Raw genomic sequence first — 12,028 nt, 5'->3', positions numbered from 1 at the left:
ACCTACGATCTCTAGAGCTCCTGTCTTGAGGTGCAATACACATGAGAAACACTAACTACAATTAGATGCTGAGCTGTAAAAGGAATCTGCTTTGACTCACAACAGTGAACTCTTGCATGGGGCTTACATGTTTCCAAGCTCCAACGAAAACAGTTCAAAGTCCCACCTGTAAGATAGTAAAGTTCTCCAGCACACTGTTCATCATATACTTCTCAGGAAGGTGCTTGAGTTTATGAATGAAGTTTATCATGTATTCACAAAGAGGGGAACGGTGAATGCGATAGGAATAGTGTCCATTTTCATACCGTGCATACTCTGTCTGCAATGTAAAATAGAAAAGGGGCATATGTCACATCAATAACAATCACATAAAAGGACTCAGAACAGAAAAAAAAAAAAACAATGACTTTTTCAAGGCTCCTCCTTTTGAGAGTTTCTGGACAGCCTTACACAGTGGGATTTTTTTGGTTTACATACACATCTTAGCTCCTGTATATTTCCTCTTCCATTGAACAGAAACTGATGCTTGTTTGTTTCATTTCATAGCAGACTCTTAGATGCCCTTTACATCCTTTCACCTCAAGAGCTTGATTTCCTTTCACATACACCATGAAACCTTTCCCTGACCTAAATAACCTATCATGAAAATCCATAACCAGACTCCAGGCATGTCTATCATATGACTGGAGATGAGTCTTGGGAAAGAACATAGCTTGAACTGACTGCTGACACCAGAACATCTGGTGTTCTGCACACGGCTGCTGCTTTGAGAAAGACAGCAGCAGGAAGCAGGTCAGAGCAGCTCTCTTAGCAGCTGAATGTGGTATCAGAAAACATCTCTTCAACAGCAGTTATACACATAATTATGCAGTTTCACTGTTGCTAGAGCTGTAAGTATGCAAGCACTGAGATAAGCCTCCAAAAATTGTAAGACTATAGTCTGCAAATGATTACAGTCTATTCACTAATTACCATAGTCTGTGATCTGTTTTCACCTTTCAGGACTACAAAACAGAAGTCCAGGTTTCCTAGTTTTTTTTGCTCCCCAGAAAATCCAGATAATCACCTGAAAGTCTTACATATTCACAAGTCTTCAGAAACTGAGATTTAAAGAAAAAGTATCAAGCAATATGAGGCCTTCCATAAAGTCCTGAAAATGCCATGGTGAAGGCTGGAACAATTTTGCACGTCTCCAAAATAATAATCTATGGCATCCATCTCCCTGGTGGGAAGCATGGGATATATTTCACCTTTAGATATATGCAGCATGCAAATACTTGAAGTGACAGAACAGCAGCCAGAGGACCTTGCACACAAAGGTCTGCTCCCTACCTCCACTTTCTCCACCACCTGCTTTCCAAAGGAACACACTTTAGTGGAACAGGTAATGACCATGTTTTCCGGGCTCTCATATTGGCTGGAAACACCATAGAAAGATCTGGATTCATCTTCAATGTTGGTGTTCAAATCAGCCTGCCAAAAGTAAAAAAATAAAAACAAAGGAAAAATAGATTATTATCAAGTACCTGTTGTGTGTGTGTTTTTTTTTTACCATTACCTGAATGGATTTTGCTTAGCCAGGACTGTCCAAAGCTCCAAAGCAGATCAATGTGCATCAAGCAAGCAGGAGAAATCTGAAGAGTATACACTAAAATCCAGTTGGGAACTTCAAAAACTTCTTCAGAAAAACTTGGTAGGAATTTGTACATATTTGGGGAAAATATGAACACTAAAATTTGAACATCAAAAATGTATGGCATGGCCTCTTGCTTTAGCTGATATTTACCATAACAAGGCAGTGAGAGAGAACAACATGGAGGTACACAAAGCATCTGGAGAGCAGACAGGAGGGCATTGTAGAGTCAGAGCAATGCAACGGATAGGCTAGACTGGGCTGCTTCACTTAGAAGGAAAAATAAGGGTAGACTAACTGGAATAAAGTTCTTTCACTCTACAAATGCATGGAAAGAGATAGAGCAGGGAGAAGGAGTGTGTGAATACACACACACGCGCGCATGCTGTGCTCAGGTACAGTGATTTGAAGAATGTAATTAAATAGGATGCAACATAAAGAATGTAGGTGGTTCAAGGATCCAGCCCAGTTCCACCTGAATACAAACCCATCTTCATTAGTAGCCACAGTTTGGGAATGTGGGTGCCTAAGTTTGGCCAACTGAAGCCTCATGTTGGGACCTAGCTCATTAAAATCGTGGTTCTCTAAAGAGTCCACTGGGGGTCATTCAAACTACATTTAAGAAAAGAAGTGACATTCACTTACACTTTGAAAACACAAAGGGTGTGTGGGAATATCCAGTTCAGCTTCCTCCGTTTCAATACTAAGAGGGTAGATCTCTGTACTCTATAAGCCCAGGTGCTACCTTACTTCAGCAGAAAAGCAATGATCAGTCCCCATAGGCTGTTTCAGCCTAGTCTATTCTTCCTGCTGAACTGCGGGAAACAGGAAACTGTAGAAATTGTATTCCTGCTACAGTGGATACAGCATGAATAGGATTGTATTTGATGTGATTCTAGTGTGGTTTTCTTAGCTGATGTCAGTGATGATTGTTTTCACCTGAGAACTAGAGTAAGACTTAGGACAAGCAACACTAACATTGGAAATGGAGAATCTCAATAACGAATGTCCTTTTTCTATGCCATATACAATACCTGTCTCTTCTCTATTACGAGATAATACTGTTAACTTATTTCTCTGAAGTAGCAATTTCAAAAAAGATTTAAGTCAATCTACATCTGTGCTGCTGATAGAAAGTGCCAATCCAGCCTTCTCCCCATCTGCAGCAACACAAGCCTGCTGCTGCCATTGTGCTACCATTAGCAATTGTACGAGTCTGTGATTAAGTCAAATGAGAAAACTAATCACAGCCAAAACAGTTTTTTTAATTTTGTTGTGGTTTTGGTAGGATAGTTTTCAGTCAGACAAGAAAGCTCATTTGGATCCTCACAAAGCTATACGGGCTGGAAGAGGCATGCATACATGAAAACTAAGGCTGCCTGTTTTGATAGCAACACACATTGGGAATCTGTACCTCAGTACCTCATGCCCTCTCATTCCTCTTGTACTGGCACAAACTTTTGTGTAGTTGTAGTACAAAAGTCATTGAGGAATTACTCAGCTAGCTCTTCATGGGATCGATCACTTCCTTGACTTGTTTCAATACCACTTGTGTATATTCAGACAATGTGTGTTGGGAGGATGGGCAGCAATGGGGAAAGCAGAAGGCACATCTGCTTCTACTAGTAAATGCTGGGTTTGAACAACTATAGCGGGACCTAGAAACCTGCTAGAAGCCTTTTTGTTGCCACTCCTTTCAAGTTAAGTTTTGGCTCTGCACAATCAGGCTGAAACTTTCCTGTACTTCCACTCACCAGCAGCTCCCACCTCACAGAGGTATTGCCAGTAGTGATGACAAAGGCACTAACAGGAAGAGCAGTCGTAGTAATGTGCAGTATTTCTTTACAGCCCAATTCCCCTAGCTGTTAACTTGCCACCTCAGGCATATGAAGGATGAAGAGATGACAGCAAAAAAAAAAAAAAAAAAAAATCTCCTCATTTATTTCAGAAAATCCAGTTCCATTTACCATTTAACACAACACTGGGACATTGCTGCTACTCTGCATTTGTGCATGCATATTTCCACCTAGAGAAGAACTACCATCTCCGTTTGACAATGATATCACAGAAAATCCAAGCCAACAATCCAATAAAATCCAATTATCATGAATTTTTGTTAAAGTACAAACTCAGAAAGACAGATTTTGGACAGGTTTTTCATAAAGTACATTGAGCAGTGCATCTCCTGGAATATCTCATAGACAAGCAGCTGTAGCATCCAGATAATTCTAGCAGTACAAATATTCAGTCCAGGCAAGATGACAGGATAGGCTAATGTTCTAGAGTCAATGCTGGAAGCATTAGGGATGGATATACAGCTTTCAATCTGCTTGTTTTCTTAATTGAGAGCATAACAGCACAGTATTTAAATACATGATCACAAATCACCCTTCAAAATACAAGGTGTTGCCCACAGTTTCTACAAATATCCTTAATATTTGTGTCATTCACACCACAGACTATGATGAAAGAAAATCCATTTGTCAAAATGGTTTACTTTTTTTTTCTATAATTCCCTCTTCTCTCCAACCCCCTCTTTTAAGTAGAATGTCTCCCTCTGAAATAGTGACAAATCTTCAACCACTGTAAACCTGCTTAGCGCTATTTATAACACATCCACACCAGTTTGCACCAGCTATGCACTCAACCCTTTATGTTTTCCTAAACTCATCATCTCCTACATGCCACTATACCACGAACATCCTCTGGTTTATCAGGTGATAGCTGTACAAAGCCAGCACATATTTTATGCAGTGTTATACTTCCACAGTCTGTCAAAACTTGAGCAGCATATGTAGACAAATCCAGGCTAACTTTTACCTGGTAGAACCAGTTTTAATAGGAGCAAGGCGCAAGCATTACAGGCTTGATCATAATTCAGGTTGCCTAGTGAATTGTTAAGTTCACAAAGCAGTCACTGCCATCTAATTTTCCCCACTGTATTTATGCAGATACCTCATTTGCACTACCAATACACATGTATTAGAGAGAAGCAATGTTACTTTTTTCTGGCTTGGGTTTTTATTGAGTTACCACAATGCTAATTTATTGTAGCATCATAGAATGTACCTTCCCTCCCTCCTTCCTCCTCCCCCCCGCCCCCCCACCCTGTCAAGGCCAGGGATGCCACCTACGAGATCACTAGATCACCTTGTCTTGAACACCTCCAGGAATGGAGCCTCCACAACCTCTCTGGAAAACCTGTTCCATTGGCTCACCACCCTCTGAGAGAAGTATTTCCTCCTAACCTCTAATCTAAATCACTCCTCTTTTAGTTTAAAACCACTCCCCCTTGTCCTATCATTATCTAAGCAAAAAGTTGCTCTCTATCTTTTTTATAAGCTTCCTTTGAATATTGAAAAGCTGCAGTAAGGTCATCCCAGAGCCTTCTCTTCTTCAGGCTGAACATCCCCAGCTCTCTTAGCCTTTCTTCATATGAAATGTGCTCCACCCCTCGGATCAACTTTGTGGCCCTTTTCCAGACTCGTTCTAACAGATCCACATCTTTCTTGTGCTGGGGGCCCCACACCTGGATGCAGCACTTCAGGTAGGGCCTCACAAAGGCAGAGCAGAGGGGGACTATCACCTCCCTCCACCTGCTGGCCACACCTCTATTGATGCAGTCCAGGATGCAGTTGGTCTTCTGGGCTGCAAGTGCACACTGCCAGCTCGTCAGCTTTCCATCCACCAGCACCCCCAAGTCCTTCTCTGCAAGGCTGCTCTAAATGAGTTCTTCTACCAGTCTGTCCTCATGTCTGGGATTTCCCTGACCAAGGTGCAGCAACTTGCACTTAGACTTGTTGAACTTCATTAGATTCACATGGGCCCACTTCTCAAGTTTGTCCAGGTCCCTTTGGATGACATCCCTTCCTTCTGTTGTACTGACTGCACCACTCAGCTTGGTGTCATCTGTGAACTTGCTGAGGGTGCACTTAATACCACTGTCTATGTCATTGATAAAGATATTAAACAGGACTGGTCCCAGGATGAACCGCTGAGAGACACCACTTTTCACTAGCCTCCAACTGAACATAAAGCCATTGACCACCACTCTCTGGGTTTGGCCTTCAGGCCAGATGTCAAGGCAGCTAACTGTATTGCTTATTTGGTTTATTTGACCTATACTCCAGCTGTCTGAATTAAGATTAATTCCTTTTCTTCTCAAAAGAGGAACCAGACTAGGAGTCCTTCACAATAGTGTTCAGCTATATCTCGGGCTGGGGGGGATAAACACAATGAAAAAAAAACATACGTGAAATCTCAGCAACTCTAGGGAAGGAGAGCAGCAGCTGGCTGAGGACTTTGATTCATGTTTGTAGCAGAATGGAGCTGCAACACCTCAGACGGATACTGCTGGCAGCTCTGTGGAGGGACCTGGAGGTTAACAACAAGTTAACCATAAGCCAGCAGTGTGCCCTTGTGGCCAAGAAGGCCAATGGGATCCTAGCCTGCATCAAGAGGACTGTGGACAGCAGGTTGAGAAAGGTGACCCTCCCCCTCTGCTCAACACAGGTGAGGCCACACCTGAAGTTCTGCGTCCAGTTCTGGGCTCCCCAGTACAAGACGGACATGGAGCTACTGGAACAAGTCCAGCAGAGGGCTACTATGATCATGAAGGGACTGGAGCAACTCTCTTACAAGGACAGTAAGAGAGCTGTGCCTGTTTAGCCTATAGAAGAGAAGGCTGAGAGGGGATTTCATCAATGTGTATAAATACCTGTAGGGAGGGGTGTTGAGACAGTGGGAACAGACTCCTTTTGGCAGTGCCCAGTGACAGAATGAGAAGCAATAGGCACAAACTGAAACCCAGGAAGTTCTATCTGCATATGAGGAAAAACATCTTTACTGTGAGGGTGAGGGAGCAGTGGAACAAGTTGCCCATGGACGCTGTGGAGTCTCCTTCTCTGGAGATATTCAAAACTCACCTGGATGCAATCCTGTGCAATGTGTTCTAAGTGACCCTCCTTGGCAGGGACGTTGGACTAGATGATCTCCAGAGGACCCTTCCAACCTCAATTATTCTGTGATTCTATATGTAAATAAACCACAGCAGCTCAGGAGTCGAATCCCAATACACTAGTTTTCCCTCCTATTATTATTACTTCCAAAGTGAGATGACAATTGAGGGGAAAAAAAAACAATAACATGTGCCATAGCCAATCTAACCTCAAGTATCAAGTGGACAGTCAGGTTGATATCCCTAATCCCTAATGAATCCCTAATGGATGCAGTTACACTTCCCATGATTGCACAAGGACAAAATCTTGCTTCATATAATAGAATCTCTAATGACCAAAAAAGATATTGCTTTTAACTTATCATCTGAAAATGATACAGACTCCATGCCTAGATTCGTATGAGCTCCTCATCAACACGAATCAAAACCATATTGTCACTTTGGGGAAAGGATTCTTCCTTTCTCTTCACTTCCAGTGTTTCTTCCTCTAAACAAAAGTTTGTGCCAAATCACACCTCTTCCTGTGCCTGCTCACATTTCTCTCTGCCCAGAATGTACCACGTATGAAACCAAGCAGAGGAAGGTCTGTCCAGTACATTCCATGCCTCAAAGATACAAGGCAATAATATTAATTATAACTTAGAGTGAATTAATTTCCCCATCAATTCATCAAGTGGGAAGGCCAGTCCTCACTTTATAGTCTGGGAATGCATGGACTTCTTGAAGACATAACACTAAATGTGATTCAGACTTGGAGGCTAGAACCTAGGTCTCCGAGCTCCTCAGTGGCAAATACACTAGCATATCCAACAAATCATGAGATAACTCTTGAATACATTCCTTACTCCATCCTAGGCAGCCAAAGGAAAGACAGTCGGTATTTAAGAAAGACCCCACCCAATGGGATGAGTTGCCTTGTCCCCCAGGCTCCTAGCAGCCACTGCTAGCAACACGGTGTCATTGCAGCAGGAGCAGAAGCAACATTTAAGCTGGTTGGGTGCTGTCAGCATTCAAACAGCTGTTCACATTTCTTCAAGGGCAAAGAAGAAGAATAAATACAAGAGACATATTACAAGCTAAATGTGATTGATGAGCCACTGACTGGACCATACTACTTTATCTGAAAAAGTCAGGGCTCTTGCCTTCTGTCCAAGAAATTCCAGATGCAAAAAGGTGTGCACACTTTAGCCAGCTCATAGCAACAATCTGATGTGTCTGGAATGCATTCAGCTTACTGTGCAAGCTCAGCAGAGATGACATACATGTCTTCAGCTTGCCTGTTGAATTCCAAATATGCTGAAATTACAGTCACTGAGGTGTCTGTGGAAATAGGTCTCAGAGATCTACAGATTGCATTCAAGAGAGTTGATCTGCCTGTTTTGGTGCTAACATCTGAGATTTCCTCCTTTATGGAGAAGTAAGCAATTTTTTTAAATGCAAAAAAAAAAAATCTAGACAGAAGAAAATGTATTTATTTGGGGAAAGGCATAGTAATCCTGAACAAGGCTAGTACTACTTTTTTTTTTTTCTTTTAAAAAATCATCTTGGTGGTCTGAGTTCTTAGCAGCTCTGCCGCAAACAGTTTAGATGAGCCTGTGTTTATTACTCAATAACTGCAACCCCAGGAAAGAAACACTTACAGAAAAGTTGGCATTGTACAGTGTCCTAACAACACTAAGTTTTTTGTCTGATCTTTGGTGGGAGTGAGTTTCGTAACTGATTACTGAGAAAGGCCTCATTCCTGCTAGGATAAGGCTATGAATCAAAATTTCTCAGAAACTTTTCACAAAGGGAAATGTGACCTTTGAGAATCAGTCTTCAGCTTATCTGAGGTTTTGAAAAGCAGTAACTGGACAAGAGTCCAAGTTGTAGTAAATGTTGTGAGAAATCATAGCTTGACAATACCTTGCACACATGTCCCACGGTCAATGGAAAGGCATATGGTAAGCAATTCTTTAAGAATGTTTCAAAATGTGTGCCACTACCTCCAAGAAAGGTGCAAGATGGCAGTTCCAGAGATAGACAAAAATTGCAGAAGGTCTTGCCAACAATTAGGTTAGCTATGACTTAGCTAGCCACCAAGGATTGTGTAATTTTAACACCCAGCGGACAGATTGCCTCAGCAATTCAATGTGCTTTTTGCTGCCAACAATATCTGTTCTGTTGAACACTCTGGGGAATAACATTGGTGAAAAAAGTGTCATTGATTGACATAGAGACCCCTTACATAAGCTAGCAGATGTTAGGAGGTGTTGCTGTTGGCTGCAGGTGAAATTAATGCACTGTCAGATCAGATCCATTTTCAAAAAAAAAAAAAAAAATCTTAAAAATCAGGATGGAAGGCATAAAGCATACAGGACAAGGTGACAAAGGGAATTTGCACTGCTGCTGTGCTGACTGGATTTGCCTGGGAGAGGAGAGAAGCCAAGTGCAGGACATGCACTCTAGCCCACCCCTCCAGTCCCTTCCACTAAAGTATAATTCATTTAATGGAAAGAAACCACACAGTGATTTGACTGATTCGACTTGCCTATCACTGATGAGAAATTATTACATGTTTTCACCATTGACAGGAAAGGTCTCCTAAGCAATTCCCTTGATAATACCCCAATGCAGATGTCTGCTCTGGACAAAGTACTGCCTATCCCGAATTTCTTTCTTTCTTTGTTTCTTTATTTTTTTTATTTTTTTCCTCATTTTCCTTCAATCTTTTAGTCATTTGCACAACTTCTGAAAGCTTTAAGATGCAAGTGTACCATTCTACTAATGTGCAAAGCCCTGAAAACTCCTCTTCCCCAAACTATTAATAACGATGAATTTAGGAGGAGTTCATGGGGAGAAACAAGTAACAGGTGGTAGAGATAATATTACACTGGAAAAGAGCAGAGCTGCCACTGCCTATGTGTTGGAAGGCAAATGTCTCACATTCATTGTTGTGTGCTAGAATGCACTTGGAGCACGGAGAAATGTCACTGAGATATCATACACAACCTGCCAATCCAAGTCAAAGAGTTAGTTCATTGTACCAGACTTTCAAACCCAAAATCAAGGAAGAATTGCGAACACTGCTTATCTTTCAAATTAGTAAACTTTTAACACTTAGCTATTATATAAATAATTTAAAGCACCACTGAATAAATGTGAACTCTATATCTCAGTTCTACTATCTCCTGCGAAATGTCAAGAAATCTCAGACCTAGTGTTCGGAGTTAGGCTTCCAGTGCACAACAGATCATTGAATATATTCACTTCATAGTGCAGTACTGGCAGTTTCCTGACTCAGGTTCTTCAGGTGTAAAACTGCATAAATACAAAAACAATTTATTCAGTGTCTTGATTTTTTTTGTAAATCTTTGCCACCTGCAACCACCATTTCAGTTCAGAACCTCTGAAAAATACATACATTATCTGCATGTCTCAAAACATACCTTAATAAGTATTTAATTACCCATCCAATTTTAGATTATCAGTAAGTTGCTTTTGGATAAGACTTTTAACTTAACAAAACAAACAAATGAACAGAACTATGAATTCAATAGTATAGCAATTGCTTTATCCAGCACCTTTGGACATCAGTGTACTCATACAGCTTTTCAGAGCAATCAGAGAATAAAATCCAAAAAATACTCTATCATATACTGTTTACAGAGATATAAAGATGCAAAGATATATAAAAATCTCAGCTGAAATCTCATTTTTTTCTGAAAAACTTTTTTTTTTAATTACATTGTCTTATCTATGAAAAGCGTTTGTTTAGGGAGGGTGAGGTGTGGCAAAAATGAACTTTTGAAAACAAGAACACTTTTTGCTCTTGCCCAGAGCCTGTAAAACATTTGGTCAAGCCCACACTTCCATATTTGGAAATACCAACATAATGTCACAGCTGGTCTCTGTTGTGGGCTGAGTTGCACCATCTATTGCAATAAATAAAACTCACAAATTCCCATTATAAATGTGGCACAGTGCATTACAGTCATGGCTCATGTGCTTTGATTAAGTATAAGACTGAACTACCACAACATATGAAGCACATCGGAAGACTGAATTCAAAGTTTTCCAATAAAAAGCTTTGGATTAAAAAAAAAAAAAAAAAGATTAAAAAAAAATAATAATTTCTTCTGTTATGCTACCTTAGAGATCCTAGCTGAAATCTTACAACAGGATTAACGTAAGTAAGCATACCTGTAAAGCACAATACAAATCATAAAAGTGCCCCAACCCTCTTTCATCCAGAATAATGGCAGCAGGAGTCATGTTTTCATCCCCTTACTACTCTGAGAAACAAATACAAGACAGAATTATTTACTCCTTAAAAACCCTATTTGATTTTATTCAATCAATGACTTTACTTGTAAGCTTACTTGTAAGCAACATCCTTCAGTGTTTCTACCAATAAAACCTGATATCAACTCCAGACAGGACTCAACAATGCAAAGGTACCAAAAAACAAGTGAGAAAGCCAAAATATTAAATCAGAAATATCACTGCTGTGAAGAGTACAAATGTAGACCCCCAGGGCATCATGTATAGTACCACGGACAGTAGAGGAAAGATTCTTCAAATCCTATGTCATATCTCTTTATGCAAACCAAGTTTCGATGAGTTGATACTCTCTGAACACCAGACACCCCATGTGGGCCCAGTGAGGGCCAACTCAATGACATTGCAACATGTAAATCCTTAAAAGCCTGATTCAAATTGGTCTGACATGGTATGTATGCCACATTTACCCTTGTTATTAAAAAGAAGCAAAATTTCCAAAGCAAACCCCACAAGCACAAAAGTATGCTAACTGTTTAGATAAATAAAATCACAGTTGCACTAGATCACAAGTTCATTGTGATTTTTCTCCCCTTAAGTCAAGGAATTCAGAGTGTTTTATTCTGTCTAGTTAACATCTCCCTCTAAGCTCCTATTCTATGAGTCTATGATTCCCTGTTTTGTTTTGTTTTGTTCTTGGAAAACTTCCAAAGCACTTCCAAGTGATACCACAGAAGAGCCAATCCTCTTCACCTTGACACAAGCGCTAATATGTGATCCCTACAGAACAAAGCACCTAAGCTTTGTTGCTGCTCCTACTTCTGCAAGGACCTCTTCTTAGAAGCTATTCCCTCTTAGCTTTTCCTTTCTTTTGTCACATCAGACTTCTGTTTCCTTTCTCAGACAGTTCTTAGTAGGGCATTTACTACCCAGACATCTGTCAAAGGAGACCCTTTCCAGCAAGATGCTGCTGTCTCTCCCAAGTATCTGCCATCCACAGGGAAATAGGGCTGGTATTTTACATTTTATTTCAACTTTCTCAAGCAGGCTTTGTTGTATATTGACTGAGGCTAATCCCATTACCAATACAGCTCAGTAGTACACAATCTAGGGCAATAAAAATGATGTGTCTCCAAGGAAAAATACCAGACACTTGAACAGCAGACTCCTAGCCAGCA

At 40.6% G+C, this 12,028-nt stretch overlaps 1 protein-coding gene across 5 annotated transcripts in view; it reads right to left on the bottom strand.

The window, feature by feature from the left end:
• TEAD4 (TEA domain transcription factor 4) overlaps positions 1-12,028 on the bottom strand; it is a 59,619-nt gene that overhangs the window by 1,947 nt on the left and 45,644 nt on the right. For 4 of the 5 annotated variants that reach the window (XM_072043056.1, XM_072043054.1, XM_027449841.3 and 1 more), the window contains 2 exons: positions 1,333-1,473; positions 167-319 (listed from right to left, as the gene is read on the bottom strand). In XM_072043056.1, coding sequence (XP_071899157.1) covers positions 167-319; positions 1,333-1,473 — 294 coding nt within the window. Of the gene's footprint in view, positions 1-127; positions 320-1,332; positions 1,474-12,028 lie in introns of all 5 variants that reach the window. The other variant, XM_072043064.1, reaches the window with a different exon arrangement.

This window comes from Anas platyrhynchos, chromosome 1 (genome assembly GCF_047663525.1).
Source record: "Anas platyrhynchos isolate ZD024472 breed Pekin duck chromosome 1, IASCAAS_PekinDuck_T2T, whole genome shotgun sequence".
NCBI lineage: Eukaryota > Metazoa > Chordata > Aves > Anseriformes > Anatidae > Anas > Anas platyrhynchos.
The sequence above is the reverse complement of the archived record's forward strand: the minus strand, read 5'-3'. Positions and strand labels throughout refer to the sequence as shown.